The sequence below is a fragment of the Aulonocara sp. 'chitande type north' Nkhata Bay genome, linkage group LG1, assembly GCF_057382095.1.
Source record: "Aulonocara sp. 'chitande type north' Nkhata Bay isolate Kocher_YH1m ecotype deep benthic linkage group LG1, A_spYH_male_GT1.1, whole genome shotgun sequence".
NCBI lineage: Eukaryota > Metazoa > Chordata > Actinopteri > Cichliformes > Cichlidae > Aulonocara > Aulonocara sp. 'chitande type north' Nkhata Bay.
The window spans coordinates 22,261,807-22,281,327 of record NC_141344.1 but is presented as its reverse complement, the minus strand read 5'-3'; the positions used below and the strand labels follow the sequence as shown (position 1 = coordinate 22,281,327).

The 19,521-nt window shown below is 41.2% G+C and overlaps 1 protein-coding gene across 4 annotated transcripts in view; it reads right to left on the bottom strand.

Moving 5' to 3' along the window:
• Window positions 1-19,521, bottom strand: part of apba2b (amyloid beta (A4) precursor protein-binding, family A, member 2b) — an 87,054-nt gene that overhangs the window by 19,222 nt on the left and 48,311 nt on the right. For 3 of the 4 annotated variants that reach the window (XM_086288445.1, XM_086288455.1, XM_086288464.1), the window contains 5 exons: window positions 12,885-13,379; window positions 11,449-12,533; window positions 5,484-5,564; window positions 4,261-4,300; window positions 3,642-3,787 (listed from right to left, as the gene is read on the bottom strand). In XM_086288445.1, coding sequence (XP_086144571.1) covers window positions 3,642-3,787; window positions 4,261-4,300; window positions 5,484-5,564; window positions 11,449-12,533; window positions 12,885-13,338 — 1,806 coding nt within the window. In that variant the 5' untranslated portion in view covers window positions 13,339-13,379. Of the gene's footprint in view, window positions 1-3,641; window positions 3,788-4,260; window positions 4,301-5,483; window positions 5,565-11,448; window positions 12,534-12,884; window positions 13,380-15,197; window positions 15,285-19,521 lie in introns of those variants that run through there. The other variant, XM_086288470.1, reaches the window with a different exon arrangement.

Below are 19,521 nucleotides of genomic sequence, written 5' to 3'. Positions count from 1 at the left end.
GCACTGCTAACTCTCAACCCTAAGCTAATCTGAAGAACACGACAATAAGGATAGGGCTGAGGGCTATGTGACATAATTAGTGTTCTGTCTTAACCCTTTATAGGGCAAGGAAGCTTAAATGCTAACTAAATGTTAACTTAAACTGACATCAAAACTGGCTTTCTCATGCCTCACTGTGAAGTTGTAAAACTACATGGATAAAACAGAGAGAATGAGGAGGAACTTCTCCCCCCGGGCTATTCGGGCCCTGAACCAGGTGTAGGACTGGACTCTTTGAATTTGGATTTCTCCTAACTGGTCAGCAAAGATCCGACAATGTGACAAATAGGGATGTTATTGCATCTGATCAATCAGCAGTGCTCTTCCTGAATTTGGGAAATTGGGTTTATTAGCACAAGACATGAGAAGTCCATTTTTAGACATACACCAGTCTAGTGAACCATACTTGTGTTAACTCTAAAACGAATCCTTATCATAAATGACAATAGTAGTCAATAATATATTGGATGTTACCACAGGAAATTTAACTTATAGGCATTTTCAAGCTATAAATCGTAACATATGTGATTTTGTTCGTTTATGACCTTATAGTAGTTTTTAGTATACTTCCAGATTGCATATATTTGTTTATTTTTACTGTGAATGTTATTTACTGTTAAATCAATTTAGTAATTCAGTGATGTGGATTATTTTGTTTTGATTCAGCGACATATAAAAAGACTAAGGGCTACTAACAGTAGTTATAATGTTATTTTTTGGATCAATACTGACTCAGAAATATACTCTCTCTTCTCCCATGCACATGTCTATTTATGAAAGCCTGCCCATTAAGTATCATGACATAGGATAGCACAGCATCCATATGAGTCTGTACACATGCTCAGCTCAGTGAATGAGCTGAAATGAACCTAAATATTTGAAGAAAAGTATAAATGTTTAGCCATATTGTCTTTTTAGATATCAATGCCACCTCACAGCAGCTTCACCGAGTACCATGAAGCAGCAGGCTGTGACTACACCTTGATATGTGTGTTATATTTGTGAAACATGTCAGCGCAGTCAAGATACATACGTTTTCCTTTGAGTTTATGTGTGTTTTCCCTATATTTTCATATACAAACCTTATGGAAACTCTAATTATGTAGGATTGTCCCTTAATAATTACATGAACAAAATTATATGTTTGTTTATTTCACACAAGCATAAGAAACCTGCAAAATGTGGCTAAAACGGAGACAATACAACCAATATGAGAAGCTTAAACAGACTTTGGTCACACGTCGATTAACAAGTCTTATTTCAGCATGTAACTTTCTAAAAGTAGACCACTACGGAGGCGGTCATTCAATATTTAGAATAACATCAAAGCTTGTATTCACACGAGAGGGAGATAAAAGAGGCCAGTGCTCGGTTAGCAACTACGCACCAGAACGTTAGCACTAATGTCATCTTGTCACGACACGAGATGACATCAGTCACCTGGCAGAGGGACTGCGAGCCCAAAACAGATAAATGTGACCAGTACCATAAGTCTGACAGTCTAGTTTGTCATAAGAGATGTTTTATCACAAGAGCTCTGGACAGTGATGAAAAGCTTCTCCAAACTAACATCAAATGAGCCTCTTTGAGCTGCACTAGCACCATCCACAGCACTTTTCTGAAACATCATTTTTGTAATGATATTAGTGAACAGCAGGGAGGCTCACATGCCAGAAGCCCCATTATCCAGTCGGCTGTGACGAACACACGTGCCCTGAAGTCTAATCTGGCCAAGTTTTTCAGCTGCCCTAAAAGACCACTGATGCTTAATACATGACTATACTGCTTAGAAAAAATAATTAATATCCATGTACTGTATATTTCATTTGGAAGTTTGTGGGTATGAGTTAAGAAATAATGTCATAGCTGTTATAAATGACTAAATATAACAGAATATTCTGCAGTACCAGGATTTTGTTTGTGTTTTCCCATTCTATGCATGTACAGTAATGTGAAAAATGACACTGTATCAGGAATACACTCTCTGTATTAGTCATGTAATGCCACTGAGTGTTCCTGTAAGGCTTCTATGTCCTTTTATATGTCTTTAGGTACATTTGAATGTTTCTGGTGCTGCTTAAACAACAACAGAATGATGGCACATCTGTTAGAAATTAGAGAACCGTCACTGAATAAAAAGCTCCGTCCGAAGGGAACGGCCTCTCAGCAGCTTCCTACTGGAGGAACTGTTTATTCAACTAATACATATTTCCAGATACTTAGGATCACCGGCAGTACTTCCTGGTGACTTGGGACTACCGCAACCTCACTGCTGCTACTAGTGCTACTTCTCATCATCAATATTTGTTGAAGTTACAAATGATGTGGCTGACTACCCAACAGGGCAGCTGTAAATTACAACCCATGACCGACCCAGCTGGCTCTGATATTCACAGTTCTTCAGACTCAATTAGGGACTACAAAGCATTATGGAACCAGAGGAAAAACACTTTGCAACCAAAATTAGTCTTTAATGTTGTTAGGGCTGTCACGATGTGAGATTTTCCCTACATAATTATGTTAGCCATAGGAAATATTGCAAAAAATAAAGAAAAAAAGAAATGAAAATGGTCCCTGTGGTTTCTGTGAGAACTTATTTGCTCTTTGTTATTTCCTTCCTCTGCCTTCTGTTACAATGATTCATGTCTTTTTTTACTTTCTATTTAACTTTGACAGCTGCATTTTTACTCCTTTGTGATCGTCCGCATTATCCCCAGAGTTTTCCACGTACGTCTCATCATTCAATCAATTCTCCGTGTATATATAGCCCTCTTAAGCCTTGCTATCGGTTCGCTCTGTCTCCCTCTGTGTCCTCTCCTCAGCATACCTTAGCACACTTAGCTCTATTTATTGCTGTGCTTTGTGGATCTGACACAGAGGCTATGTGAACCATGTGGGTGCAGAGAGGAGGTGGGTTGCAATCTTTTTTAAAAAAAAAGGAAAAAAAAGGATAAAGCCATTAGTAATCTAACAGAAGCAACAAACTGTGTAAATGTCTTCGGAACATCTGAAAAGATTATTCTGTTGTCTCTAATAAGGCAAATAACAAGCCTAAACCAGCCTGACCAAATGTCACTGACATGTGCAGTGCTCAGTTTGCACAGCTAGAACAGAGCAGCAAACTCTTGTAACTCAATTGGGCCAGCTGGAAAGTGCAGAGCACAAGGCGCAGGGCACAGTTGCACATTTTAAGAGGCTAGTATTAAGAAAGCAAGGAAAAGCAGTAACAAGGGCAGACAACAAATTGGTAATTAAATTAAGAATTTAAGTCCAGCCTGCTCATCTCCAACTGTTTCACTTAACAACCCAACAACAGCCTGACTCCACCTGTGTAGGTGAGCACAGATTAAATTGGAGAGTTGCAATAAACTTGACTCTTGAGCTGAATCATGGCTGTGCTGCCACTGGGTTGTTATCACCATGTTGTCATATCCGTGTTTCTGACATGATATTGCTGTTTCATATTATTTACTATCACCAGTATATTGTGACACCTATATTGTGAAAGCACAAGGAAGTGTGATTGTCTGTATGACTCAGAAATGCAGCGGTAACTGTGTCTTCGTATGTGAATCGGTGCACGAGTGGGTGTTTTTGAGTACCTTGACCCTGCTGACGGCCTCCTGGGCCTGCATCATTCGGATGTTCTTGGAGGGGTTCCTCTCAGACAGCAGCTGAGTGGAGCCCAGGTAGTTAGCAGCAAAGATAATCCCATCAATCAGGTCTTCTGGCTCACAGGGTCCTGGGACTGAGCCAGGGAGAGGCAGAGAGGATGGTGATTAAGAGGGAGACAAAGGGAAAGACAAAGCATGTTTAGACTGAAAGGGTGGAGCGTGCAGCGGAGAAGGTATTTTAATTACTGCAGTCAGTGTGCTGCGTGAAGAAAAAGAAGCCAAACACTGGAGATATAGTGATAAACGGCTGGATAGGCCTCAGCAGTGAAATGGCCACCGGCTGTGAGCTAATGGAGGTGCAGTGCTAACAGGAGCTGTGATTAATCTGCATCTGTGATATCCTGTGATATCTAGATGTGGACTCTCAGACACCCACTTTGGAGCACAATGTGCCACCATGATCTGATGGCAACTAAAGCCTTTTAAAACATACTGTTAGCCCTAGATCATGCCCAAAGGCAGGGAAGTACTGTAACTTATTGTGATTACTTGGTTTTTATTCCAAAATTTGAATTTCACCACCAAACAGATGTGCAGATGAACTTACCATCGACAAAGCTGGGGAAGGATGCGACCTTCTTTGTAGGCTGGAAGACAGAAACAGGTAATAGCAGATAAATGTTATGAATAGACTTACAGTGAATTACATACTGTACTTCTCTGCTGTTTCAAAATAAACGTGCTAAACTTCAAATTCTTTAAATAAACTTGACTTCAAATATGCCATCATGAAAGACACACTAGCAAAACAAGGCTTTCACAATAGTTGAAAGACCAGTGACGCCAAATTTACAGAATTATTCCTTTCATAGACAAAAACTATGATGAAATGTATTTACACAATCATCAACAAACAAAAACGAGATGAAAATGTTCTGCAGAGACGAGATCCAATCAGAACTAATTAAGTTGTGCAGAAAGGCGGGACGAGTTGGGAAGTGATCTTCTTCTCCACACATACAGACACCCTTTGCGTTTGATGTCAAGGAAAATAATATGATTAGTAAACCATGTGGAGCAACTCTCACCAGTAATAGCATGGCAAACTGAAGTTTTAGTCTATTATAATTATAACATTTAGTCAAATAAAACTAGACTGAAAGTAAAAGAACTTAGATGCCTAAATTATGACTACAGCTGCACGACATTTTAGTCACAAGACTATGACTAAAGCTAAATCAGAATTTGCTGTCAAAATGAACACTGACACAGATAAAAGCATTTAAACCTTGCAGCTCCAGAATCTCCACGTGCCTGACTTGCTAAAAAGCACTATGGAAGCCGGAAAAGCCCGACTGCAAAGAGATATCGTATCCACGAGGGATGAGGAAGCTTTAGATGGCCACAGGGAGATTCATGAGATTCAAACACTGATCCTGGTGATACCACTGAGCCTTCCCTCCATATTCAGAGATTCTGCTCCCCTCAAGGACAAGGAAGTAAGGGTGGAGGGAGGGTGGTGGGAGGGTGGAACGGGGGCATCCTCCCACCGCAGACATCTCGATGAGAAATGGCTCTCATAAAACCACAAGCAGAATGCTAGTCAATTATCAGGATGCTATCATGCCGAAAGCAGAGGACATGAGCTGAGGTTGTAATTACACAATTACTCATTTACTTAAATGGTCACACACACACACATGCACGCACAAACATAACCATATGGATGCACGCACACATAAACAACAATATATCCTGTGCAAACAACCTCGGGGTAGATAAATGACAAAGAAGGAAACGCTGCGACAGGATATCCAGAGAACGTCTTACCTCTGGTACGTTGTTGTTCTCCAGGGGGACGTTGAGGTCGGACCGCTGCTGTTTTCTGGGTTGCTCTGCGCCATTGCTCACCTGGCATGCCAACACAGAAGAACAGGTGCAAGGAAATTACAATGTGCAGGAAACGGAGGTTTTTAATGTGTAGCCAGCACTGTAACCAACAAGGTGAGTCAAAATGCTGTATCCAAGTCTCTTTTTGTGTACTTGTTTGAAGTTTTAAGCCACAAATACTACTGAAATTAAGCCCCAACGCCCCCTGATGCGGGGGCAAAAGGCAGGAGATCAGTTAGGCTTGGGGCTTAAGAGGTTAAGAAAACAAGCAGTATCGGTTCAAACCACTGGAATATAGTTCAGTTTGGTCTTTTAACAGTCTGCTCTCTTGTCAATTACACAATACATCCAGTAGATGCCACACAGATGCATATTTTAAATGTATTTCATATTTTAATGATGGATTAATCATTTAGAGTCTATCATCACATTCAGTATTCTTCTTCTTCTTCTCCTTTCGGCTACTCGTTTTAGGATCATCTGCCTCCATCTCATCGTATCCTTAGCATCCTCCTCTGTCACACCAACCCTCTGCATGCCCTCCTTCACTACATCCACAAGTCTTCCCTGTGGTCTTCCTCTATCCCTCCTGCCTGGCAGCTCCATATTCAACTGTCCAGTATATCCAATATCCCTCCTCAGCTCATGTCCAAACCATCTCAGCCTTGCCTCTCTAACTTTGTCTCCAAACCGCTCACCCTGAGCGGTCCCTCTGATGTACTTATTTCTAATCCTCTCCTTAGGTCCTGTGGGTCTTCATTCAGCTCGGCCCACTCCAAATCTGCCTCCTATCACTTTATCAGTGCCAATGTCTCCAAACCATACATCACAGCAGGTCTCACTACAATCTGATAAAGCCTTCGCTTTCACTCTTGCAGCTATCCTTCCATCACAAATCACCCTGAAACTTGAATCCACCTACTCCACCCTGCCTGCTCTCTCTTTTCCATCTCTCTTGTGCACTGTCCATTTCTGTGGATGGTTGACCACAGGTATTTAAACTTTATGAATGAAAATTAGTCTTTTTCTGTTCTCAGACATGTTCAAAAACTGGAGCATCATTGATGATGGCATGCGTCTTTCAATTATCCAGTGCAGCAGTCGGTATAGCCAGAACCATAACTTAGTAGGATGGAAAACACCCTTTCATTCCCCTGGATGCCCATTTTGCAGTCCACAATGGCTCATTAACATTTAATTGTATTAGTGGCGCAAATAAAATCCTCCTTCCAAGAAATCCCCCCCACTCCTCCTCCACAGCAAAGCAGTAAAGAAATGTGAAATTCAGAGGAAAAGCCCATGCTGTCATGCAGCTGCATAGCCTCCTTTGCGAACAGAAAAGCAGACATAAAGTTCTAATCAGTATTCACTGTGCCGCCCAACTCAGTTGTGCAAACAACCATTAAATTGATGAGATTCATGTTGTTGTTGGGAGGGATGGAATGCCAAACTGTGATGGTCTACAAAACTACATTTATGAGCAGCATCCCAAGTGAGTCCAGCCCACTGTACATTTTACAAATAGCCTTTATGTGCAACTGAACCATCAATAAATCAGCACTGCTTCAATCATCGGTGCAAATAGCATTCACAAGACACACACCAAATGATTGGCAGCTTCTGCTAATGTGTGCATATCTACAAGACAGGACTCACTTGTCCAATCACCCTCAAGTCTGAACTAAAATTAGGAGACATCCGCTACTTTTCTATAAAGTATCTTCAGCTAGAAGCAACATATCACTCAGCTGTCTTCAGCGATAATTACCTTTATCAGGCTGTGATGAATGCTCATCAGATTAACACATAATGGCACGCACATAAAATAAAATGTAAAAAGCATTTCAAGTAGTCTCTCTGTGATGTCCAGCTCCATATTTTTGTTACTAGATTAGTTCTAGTTCTAATTTATTTATCTAATATTGCTCCATGCAGATCTTCTGATTGGCTGCCACACAGGAGGTTTGCACATTAGTTGCATTTTCTGTGCTCAGACAGGGGCATTTGTCTTATTACCATATTGAGAATATCTGCTATATCTGACATTATAAAGAGACAACAGCAGAAAAAACTGGGATCTCAATATTTAACACCCTGGATTTGAGATACGAGAATTTGCCACAGAACCACCAAAAAAAACTTGTGAGACATTTCACTATTTCATGAACTTGCTGACAGCAACAGCTATCAAAAAACTTGGGACTGGGAAACAAAAGGCTAAAAAAAATCAAAATCAGGCAGCACTGCATTAAAAACAGGCCTGATTCTGTCATGGAAAACACTGCATGGGCTCAGGAAGACTTCCATAAATCTCTGTCTGTTAACACAGTTCAATGTGCCATCCACAAATGGAGGTTAAAGCTCTATGGTGCAAAGAAGAAGCCATCTGTGAATATGATCCAGAAATATCGCCATCCTCTGGGCCAAGGCTCATTTAAAATGGACTGAGGCAAAGTGGAAAACTGTTTTGTAGTCCGCTGAATCCAAATTTGAAATTCATTTAAATACATGGACTCCAAGTCCTGCAGAACGAAGAGGAGAGGCTCCATCAGGCTTGTTATCAGCGCTCGGTTTTAGAGCAACATGGTGTTTTTTTTCCAGGAAAACCCTTAAATGTTTTATCAAGACAATGCAAAACATGTACTCCAGCTATAAGAACAGCAAGGCTTTGTAGTAGAAGAGTCCAGAATGAAATGGCCTGCTTTCACTCCAGATGTTTTATCAACTGAAACATTTGAAGCATAATGAAATGAAAAATACTACAAAGAAGAGCCAGGACTGTTGAACAACTAGAATCCTATATCAGACAAAAATGGGACAACATTCCTCTCCCAAAAATCCAGACACTGGTCACCTACACAGATGGAAACGTGGCCATGTCCAAACCTTTTTAGGTGTGTTGTCGACATCAAATTAAAAATGAGCTAATATTTTTGCTGAAATATTAAAATGTTTAAACATTTGACATTTTTTTCTGTGTTGTATTGTGAATAAAATCTAGACTTATGAGATTTTGTAATTATTTTCTTATGTTTTATTTTTATTTACTTACAAAGCGTTTTGACTGTTTTAGGTTGGCTTTGTATTTATGACTGAAAATGAGAGAACACATAAAAATATAGCTAATTGCAATACTACTTGTGTACAAGCATAGTCTTTAAACACTGGCCGTTTTAAGAAAAGCTTTGGATCCACCTAAATAAACTCTGCTAAAATCGCACCATTATTAATGTGAAAATGGCTTCTTTTAGTGAATCAAACACCAAGCTCTAAAAAACCCAACTGGATTGCTTTACGGTAGGAAAAGGAGCCCAGAACAAATTTTAAGCAAGTAAAAAGAAAAGTAACTGAGAAAGGTTATTGTGAGAAATTCTGTTTGCAAAATGTCAAAGCTGAAAACACATCAGCACAGCATCATTTTGTGTATACTTGTATTTGTGTGTAGATGACCTCCCTGAACAGTCTTGTAACTCTTCAGTTAACATGATCTTTTGGCTCCACATTGTGCAAAAGACATCTTTTTTTAAATTCACTGTTGTCCCAGTCTAGTTTAGGGTCATTCTGAAGTGGTGCACAGAGAACATTTCTTTGAATAAGAGAGAACAAAATGACCGAATTATCTCAGTGAGCCTGGGAGTCATCTCCATCTGCACTTAACTGTTTTTTTTTGTGTGTGTGTGTGTGTGTGTGTGTGTTTCAATTTCATCAAGCCACTACAATGCCTGACCCACTTCTGTGCTACAAATGAGCTACATATATGCAGTGAATGTACCAGCGCTCGTGCACACCGTGGAGCAGGTGGGTATCAGCATGCTGCCCACAGGAGACTATCCCTGTTCTCCTTTTACCATCTGACTTTTAGAGGGTGGAGGGGCTCTGCGTGTGTTCGACTCTATCGGCGTGCATGTACAGCATGTGTGCATTAATCAAGATCCGTGAGAAGCAGAGAGATGAGGAGGGGGACATCTCAAGGTAACGCGGGGGAGGGGTGACACTCCTGTTATTCTCTGGGTGGTAATGACAAACATGTCACCTGTAACTCATCTCCTTCTTATCACCACAAATCTCTTTAAATCACATCCAGTGGCAAGGGTCTGTTGTATATGGCCAGAATATACTGTGCAGGGGCCTCCATTCATGTCCTCTCATGTTCTGTTTTTCTCTTATAGCCTTGACTTCAGTGAACAGCGTACAGCAGACAGTTTAACTAGTCGTAAAATGAAACAGGTTAAACAGGTTCTGAATTAGGTTGAAATGTAACCTTTTGTCATTAATGTGATTTTTTTTATCGGTATTTATTCTTTTTTGCTTATTTATACTTGGAGGGCAATCTATATACGTACCTCTGGACCAAGAAGTAATGCACCTTCATGCTTTTTTCCAAACTCTATAAACATGAAATGAAAATACCCTGTGATGTCTTCTTCTAATGCCCATAAGAACAGATCATGAAAAAGACCAAATTAAGAAAGTAAAGGAATTTAAACACTGATATTTTTTAATATATACATGCTTATAAAAATAAAGTATCCTGTTGTTGCTTTACTGGTACATTGGTTTGTTACTGGGGCATTGCCAAGCTTATCATGTATTATGGCACCTAAAAGGAAACTAAAACCTAAAGGTATGAGTAATACAAAACATTTTAGTAACTGAGAATGAAAATGAAAATGCAACAACTCACTGGAACAATATTTTTCCTTATAGAACTCATTAAAATAAAAGAAAAACATACAGGAAATAAGTCAAATTTGTTGGCATAATCGTCATGAGGAGGCTTTGGCTCAAGTTTATTAACCCCGGGGTGTCGGCATGATTATTATTCAATTTTTCCTCATAAAATAATGTGTTTTCATGTAAGTTAGATCAACAAAGAAACAATAAAAGCTTAAAACCAAAGAGTAAAATTTGTATTTTGCCCAATTTCTTTTTGCGTTTGGCCCAACAAAGGCAAATCTCCTGGGGTTGCACCTCAAAATCTCAGAGAAACGGTGCAAATATGGTCTTTTTTTACTGCTTGGGAACATGTACACACCTTTTTGGCCATTAAGAAGGTACACACAGTTACCTTGAGGTCCAATAATTAACCCTAAGGGGGTACATTTATATAGACTGTGGACTTCCTCTAGTTCTAGTGTAAGTCTAATCGTTGAATGTTGCCATTGCGTTTCTTAAATTTGTACAGTCTTAGTTCAAGCAGTAGGATCAAAGTCATTCCTTTGATCCTGACCACCTCTCCAACCACTCTGTGCTGGGGGAGGTTTTATTGTAGATACATCCTATCGGAAAGATCTGTTTCTTTTGATGTAAACTTCCTGGGTTTACGACCCTTTGGTCAGCAGGAGGTCTGACACACACACACACACACACACACACACACACACACACACACACACACACACACACACACACACATTCTTACAGAAGTTCACACATATACATAAAATGCTTTGTCTTAGAACCAAGGGGGCGTGGTTTTGTTCTGACGTGCTTTGTGTGAACTGTCTCTCAATAAAAGGTAGCAGGAGGAGGTCAGATCTGGGGGTCATTTTCGTGGTGGACACAGACGAGGCCTCCCTTGTGCAAATAATCGATCGATCGACTGTCTTGTTTTCTTCATGATGAATAAGTCTCTAGAATTAGCGGGGTTTGTGGAAACACAGACCCAACAGTATATTTATGTAAAAACAAACTAAGCCTTCTTCTTGAACAAGGGAATGAAACCATGTAAACACAGTTACTTCGGGCTATATAATTAAATCGGTGTAGCCTGATAATGTGTGGCTCATCTCTTTAGTTTTTCTGTTGTTCTGTGCAATAAATTACTTTGAAGATGAGGCCCTGAACTCATTCGGTTCAGGGATTAAATATAAATATAATACAACAGCAATACTCTTCAGCTCACCTGCTCTTGGGGCCATCTCTGCCTGTCATCAGGTGAGCGTGGATGCGTCTTGTGGCCCCGCTGGAGATCAGGGTTGTTGTGGTGCATGGAGGGGAGGTTGAGGGACTTGGGCCTACTGTCGTGTCGGTGGTGAGGTGGAGGGTAAGGTGCTGCGTCGGGCTTGGAGTGAGGGTAGTCACTTGGTGCGGGGTCCTGTGCCAGCTCTTCCGGGCTTTGGTCTGTGCCACTGCTGAGACTCCCCATGCTCATACTCATCTTAATCTCAGCAACAATTTGATCAATGTCCTCCTCAGCTTCCTCCCCTGTTTCCCCCTCAACCACCAGCACTTTACGGCTTCGGTAGGGAGAGACTCGCACCGAGTTCCCGTTGTCTTCAGGGGCGTAGTAGTCTCCGGTGTAGGCCCTTCCATTTCTCTCCTCCTCCTCGCCTTCCTCTTCTTCATCCTCGTTAGGGCAGTAGTCCTCGCTCTCCGCCTCCTCTTCTTCTCTGTCAGCCCTTCGGGTGTGTGCGGCATCCTGCGTGGCAGGCTGGTGGTGGTGATGATGGTGGTGGTGATGGTCCAGGATGGGCTCCGGTCGTCCGTTGTATATCTGCTCATCGGGATCTTGCTCCACCACCTCACAGCGGACCTCTCCCTCTCCCTCACCCCACTCCTCCACTCGGTGCCTCTCACGACCCGCCCACTGCTCCTGCCTGGCCTGGCACTCCTCCCTCCACTCCTCTCGCGGCTCCTCATCTCCCTGTCTCCACTCTTTCCTCACCTCTTCCTCCTCTTCTCTCCACTCTTCCCTCACCTCTTCCTCCTCTTCTCTCCACTCTTCCCTCACTGCCCCTTCCCCCTCCTCATCTTCCACCCATTCTTCGTCTCTCGCTTGCCCCTCCCCCTCTTCGGTCCAGCCCTCCACAGCTTCCTGGCATTCATCAGTGTGGGACCCGCCAAGCTGCATGGTGCTGGTGCAGTCCCCCCGGCTGTGGCTGTGGTTGCAGTCTCCCTGGTTGTTGCAGTCCATGCCCTCCAGGTAGCTGTCATCCTCTGGGCAGTAGCGGATGTAGTAAGTAACACCTTCATCCTCCTCTGCCAACCCTGAAGAAGTTTTATAATCACATTAAGTTGTGGTCCTTATATTTGGAGCTTCTTCACTAATATAATTATCACTATAAGTCTATAAGTTGTATGCATACTTTAGCTTACTGATGTCTAAATCGCAAACAGTTACTAAGCATGAGCAGGCTCAATTTCTATTTAAAGGACAAACTTTGGTAGCTACAAAATGTTATTTATGGGTTTTCCTTTGATTTGTAGAACCAATAAAAAAATCAGTACTGCAAATATTGTGCCAATTAGCAGAATTAATAATAATGGATATTAAAATATTATAAAAAATATTATAAAAATAAAAGGTAAAACAGAAAAGTTGACCATGTACACATTTACCGTCATCATAGTCATCATCATCTGAGGTGTTGTTTATATAATCAGAGCTGGAATCATCATCCAGGCTGTCGGCTCCACCGCGGAAGTCCCCCTGGTTAGGGTCATCTCGGTCGTGGTTATGTTCCGGCGTGGATGGTGTTGCTGGACGCTGATCCTGAAGTTCTGCGTCTGGTTCGTGGTTGCTGTACCGCTTCACTTCCTCCTCCTGATCTGCATCCGCTTCTGGATGACTGCGCCCCGTGTCTTGAGACTTGGGAGAAGAATATTGTGCCTTGCAGGAGTGAGGGAGAGGTTTCGGCTCACGCGATTCTTTGGGGTAGCGGTGTGGGCGTTGCCGCGCCGCTACTGCTTTCAGATCACATGACTCTGTAGCGTGAGTGGTAGGACAGGAGGCGGGACCTGGGGCAGCCATACTATTTCCTCCACTGGTCCCTGGCCTCTTCCTTTGAGCCATGGTTGGCGGCTTACAGGCTATGCATTGTTGTGGGTTTTACCCTACGTGACAGAGGAAAAACAGGAGAAAGACTTCAGAATGTCTTAAAATTCAGATGCATTACATGATTGTTCACATCTACAAGGCCAAAGCTGGTATAATTATAAGGTTTTAGGACAAATCCATAAAATGTGTTATCACATTTCTATAAACAGATTCCCTTTATCAAACAGACCCATGTGCAAACAAACACATTCTGGGACTCCAATATATTCTTGTAATTAAATAAGACATGGTTTATTTACAGTGTACAGTCTAAAGAACACTTTGGTGCTTACTTCAAATTTCAAACTCCAAATTCACAACAGCGGTTTTGACATGTTGCTCAGGCTGTTTTATAACCATAAACACAAAGAACAGAGCCTTTCTGGGCATACTGCCTGCACATAAACCTAATGGGACAATGCCAGACAAAGAATCAATAGTTAAATCAAGGTCATCTCCACATAGGTGCTGAACATGTGCACAGATACCAGTGCAGATGATCAGTCAATCAAGACACTTATTGATCCTTCTGAAGCTTACTCGCCGGGAATACTCAATGTGGGGACACGGTAAAAGCTGCTCCTATGGAAGATCTGTTTACGCAGGGCAGACAGAGAAACAACAAATTGTCTCTGTTCTCTAAAAGAATGATGAAAGATTTTTGCTTGCATATGAATGACCATTTTTCCCTTTGGAATCGAAAATGAAAATGAGAAATCAAGAGGAATTACTGAAAAAGGCATTAGTCTGTCAGTGTCATGCTGTGTCTTAGAGCAACGGTCCAAGTTTATGATGTATTTTTCACTTTAGGGCCTTTGTATTCAAAGAATGTAAGCCCTCTTCTTCATGATTTATAGATGGTTAACAGAAGTTGTGAAAAAGGTTCTTGGTAAGGAGGTTTCTTTGAAGCCGGTATTTGGTGGCACTTTTTGTACTTTCAGCTGCGAAGATCAAACAGTAGATGTCACTTTTATGAAAATAGTTATTAATGAGACACCATTACTAAAACCCACTGCTGTAAACATTACATATGCCACTCTCTAAAATACAAAAAGATTGAATAAAAGGACTATGAAAAGACTGAATAACCAAAATATGCATGCACTGTCTTAGACAATCCAGTCAAAGAAAAAGAGGCTAGTTTGCACAGATTATATTTAAGAACTAAGAACAACCAAACACAACTGTAACAAGCGAAGAATAAACACATAGCTCCAAAACAAGAACATAGTATGATATAAATGCACAAACAAATCACAAGATATATTTGCTGCACTGAATCCCAACATCCAACTGAAAAAGTTCAGCTCTTGTGTACTTTTCTGTTAGATGCATCCTTTGTGCACTGCCATCCATTTTGCCACCACCCTTACTCTATTGTGCCATCCAGCTGCCATAAACAACTTCCCTCAGAGGGCTGTTGCTACGACTTTCCCTCATTCTCACTCGCCATAATAACATTTTTCCATCACCAGCGATTAAACTGGTTAATTAGCTCTGCACAACCTGGCTCAAAACAAAGGCGGGAACGCACACAGAAACACACACGAGAGATTGTTCAAGGGAGTCAGATTAAATGTGCACACAGAGATATGTACATATGTACCGGGCTCTAATGACATCGCTAACATGAAGGTTTCTGCTCACCGAGTTTCTGCAAGTGCAGAGACATGGACACACCTGATGAAACACAGCAACACCATCACCTAATGAGGCGTCACTGTACATGACATGACACGTCAAAAGATTTTCCTTCTGTTCTATTGGCAGTGATTTCTATTAAAACCTTCACCTTTTCAATGTATTCTAAACCATGTATTGTTCATATCTCTTACCTGGTATCCTGAGGTTGGTGTCTGCTGTACAATAGCACTACGATCTGTTGTAACAACAGTCCTCCCTCCGCCTCTGCTCCTCGCTCCTCCCATCCCCCACCAGCTGCTCCACAGCATGCACCTCTGTGACTCCACCCTCCCTCTTTCTTCACATTGTAACCCAGCATCATCCTGTTGGAGCTCAGCCACGCCTCATACAAATCCCCAGAGCTGGGGGGAAGGATCGGTAACTATGGGTAACTGCATCCCCTGGGGGCTGATACCCTCTGACCTCCTCTTGGCTTCCTAGATTCACAAAAAAAAAAGTCACCTGTTCCTCATGTGGTGTTGCCTGACTGTTCACATCACATTTTTTGATTATTTACACCCCAGCGCCAATACAATTGCCATGTAATTCTGGAAATCCGGTAAGTCCCTAGCCAGGTGGCTTTTCCCAAATCAGCTTTGTGTGGCATTGTATTTGGGATTTGACTGTGTTTATTCACTTTGCATGAATTTGTACTTGAATGATAATGCCATAATAACAACACTCACAAGGGATGTGTCTCACCTGTTTTGTAATTTTAGAATAAATCACGGCACACAATCCATCTGTGCTTTTACACGGGTAAAAAGTCAGTTGGCGCTTACTTTTTTCTTTTGGTTTGTTGATGTTTTGGTTATCTACTAATCCACCCACATTTCCCACTTTTATAAGCACAAACATCCATCCATCTATTATCTTCAGAGCTTTTCCAATTTAGGGTCGCAGGAGACCTGGAGTCTATACCAGCTGTGAGTGGGAGAGAGGCAGGGTACAGCCTGGGACTAACACAGACACCAAACAGTCTCATATACACACCTACGGCCAATCACATAAAACTAAGCTACATGTCTTTAAACTGTGCGAGAAAACCTTTGGAGTTTTAAAAAAATGCAAACATACATAGAAACGCTCCAGCTCACCAAAAGGTTTGCACCCAGAACATTCTCTCGGCCCAAGACACTAACACAACAGTAATTTCTGTACTGAAATGTGGTGGACTCCTAACAAGAAAAACAGCAGCTATGTTTCATTATGCTGCCAACCAAAAAAACCAAGCTCTGCAGGAAACAGAAGCAGACTCCGGCTATAAGACATGAGGCATCAGCAGGAAGAATGGGAACAGTGTGGGATCCTGAAATTCAATATGCCTACGTGTGATGCAAGCATTTTGTCAGTGATAAGCCAAATATCCAAATGTAGGCCATCAAAATTCTGTGAACTGAGCTACAGCAGCTTGTATTAGAGTGAAATGAGAAAAACTCAGAAAGCTATAACTAGCATTATTATGACTGAAATGCCTTAATTGGAAACAGCAGCTGTCAAACAGCTAACGAGACATAAGCTGTTAAAACAATCCTCCAACAGAGTAAAATATCAAACATTTTTAACCAGATAAAGGAACATTGTCAGCTGCATGCTGCATTTTGTGTTTTCCCCTTGAGTGTGTGTGGTTACCTCTATCAAGTTTAGCGTCATTATCAAGTTTTGAAAATATCGGGCTCTCATGCTCTAGGCTAGGAGTTGGTAGTCAGATGTTATCAGGCTATGTGTGGGCACGCAGGTAGCTCTTGTCAGCTCAAGACAGCGGCTGCTGATGCTGAACTGCCAAAGGAAGCACTCAGTAAGGAAGGGGGCGGGGTCCTGTCTCACCGTCTCATTGTATCAGTGACGTCCGTTCAGTGCAGGTTTTTTCAGTGTTTTTCATCTCGACTTTCTCCATTCCTCTTTGACAGTCATAATAAGACAAGCGCCAGTTGCTATTATTTTTCAGACACATTCTCGAGATGAGATTACCTACATTCAAAGTGGCATGAAAATCACCACTGAACGACACAGGAAATCATTCCTGCCTGTGGCCATCTCCCTGTACAACGCATCCACTTAACACACTGTTTGCTGCTACAACTACACATGTTTCTTTTCCAACTATTTATTTATGAGTGACTTATGTATGTATGTATGTATATATATGTATATATTGTACTATTCTTAGTTAGTGTATTGTCTGTCTTGTCTTAATGTTGGTTTAAAATGGAGCACTGTAACAAAAAATAATTTCCCCCAGGGATCAATAAAGTATTCTGATTCTGATTCTGATCTTCTTTACTTCTCTGCAGCGATACTTTCAGGAGGTAAATTCAGACTAGTGACTAATACTTTTCTGCAAGCGCTGAATGTATGCGATTATACTCTGTCAGCTCGCCCTCAGGGGTAGTCTTTGCAGTTTGTGAAACTTTAAATGGGAAGTGTTGTGATATTTTGATACCATGGTAGCATTTACAGGATATTGTTTTATAGTGATATCATACATGAAACTGTTACTCAATAAGGCCCATTTACTAGTTGTTTTTCTCTTTCTCTCTGACCCAAGAATTAATGTGTAAGACTCACAGGCTGGTACCCCAAGGTCGAAAACACCACAGAGACGAGACCACTTCCTTACTCCCATCCTCCCTTTTTCTTTATCTCTTAGAAAAAGGCTCGTTAAAGGCCAGGTGGTTTGTTTCAGAATTCACTAATGAAAGAACTCTGTATTCTATGTCTAGGAGTGTATTTTGCTGGGATGATCATAAATTGTAGCTGAACTGATAAACTACACAAAGGATACTTCTCTGCTCACAAGGCAGGAAGACGTTTCCTTATTTGGTCTGTACCGGTTTGAACTGGGAAAGCTGACACACGAACCTTTTTTTCTCTATATAAGCTGTTGTATACTTAATAAACCTTTGAGTCGATTGGGAAGGCAACCTAAAGCAGTCTCTGTTTTCTTGTTCTCCCAAGCTGCTCCCGAGCTCGTACTAACACGCTGAATGGCATACCTGAGTGTTACTTTAAATAATTAGGAATCTTAGAAGGAAAGGACAGAACTCTGCTTATCGCTCGTGCCTTGGAGGGAAAACCGGGATGGACATTTTTTTCCTTCAATTTGGCGTCAGAAGTGGGATTGACTGACAGAAGGTAAATATGCGTCTTTCATATTTATATAAAGACCGTATTATACCTCTCTCAGTGATCGATCCATAAAAAAAACGGGATATGCTGACGAAGTTTCACTTAGTGATCCAGAGAGATACACTGACGACTTCCTCAGTCCCCGAATAAAGTAAATTAACCCTTGTGTGGTGTTGGTGGACCCGCTAGAGTTGTGGCTTTCCAAATTAACACTATCAAACAATTTTATGTTAAATTACTATGAATTAATGTGCTTCTCGTTTTTCTTTTATATAAAATGTTATAAATAAATCAGTTATAATCAAGTGGAGTGAGTGGAAAGACACAACACATTTATACGTAAAAAAAAAAAAAAAAAAAATTAATTGTTTAATTTTTCTTTTGAAAAAAAACAAAAAAAAAACACGGGTCTCAAGGGTTAAAAGCAGTAAATTAAAAGCAGAAAGACACAGGAAGTTGCCTGTTGTTTTGCGAGAAGTTGCTCGTTAAGTGAGAGTTGCTCACCCAAACAAAAATTGCTAGCAATAAATTTAAAGTGACCTCAGCTGTGCCGCAGCGAAAATACTAACCTAAATCCTCCTAGCGTGTAAACCCCTCTGGAAATCACTGAACATGGGTCAGAATTATTCAAAGACCACAGACAGGTCCGATAAAAAATCTAAAGTACCTGTAAAACCAAAAATTAATAAAATACAAAATAAAGTCTCAAATAACGGCTCAGTACGACTCCCATTTCCGGTTACGTGTAACCCACGTCCACGAATCGGCGAAGACTTCCATGATTACGTATCCAGAACATGCGGAAGTGCTTATGTGACTGACTTTGTTTACAACTTACGGACTGTAAGTTCAATGCATTCTAATTTATTTCCGGAGCCCTATCCCGAACGATTATCGCCAGAAAACAGGTCAGTAAAACTGAAGGCCAGTGCAGATACTACCACGAAAGCTAAAAGTGTTAAGATAAAGTTGAATTTTGATGTAGAAGGCTCAGAGGAAAGTGAGAAACTAATGTATGCAGGATTACCCGCTCCAGCACAGCAAGGAAGTTTCAGAGGACGGAAGGATAAAAGTAGAGATATGTGTTTTTATTGTGGCTCAGTTTTCCAGCAGCCGCAGACACCCAGAGCAAAAATGAATTTGTGTATTTCATTTAACATAAAGGGTGAAATGTTTGCTGACACTGATAACAGCTTATGTTTTCTCTGCCCTATGTACCGACATGATGGAGAAGGAACATCCTCTGTGTCAGCTGGACCCTCAGCAGAGAATGAACTCAACATCCTTTTTGTCCGGTACTCTATGTCACACACTGTGCCAAAAAAACGTGTACAGACGCCACTACCA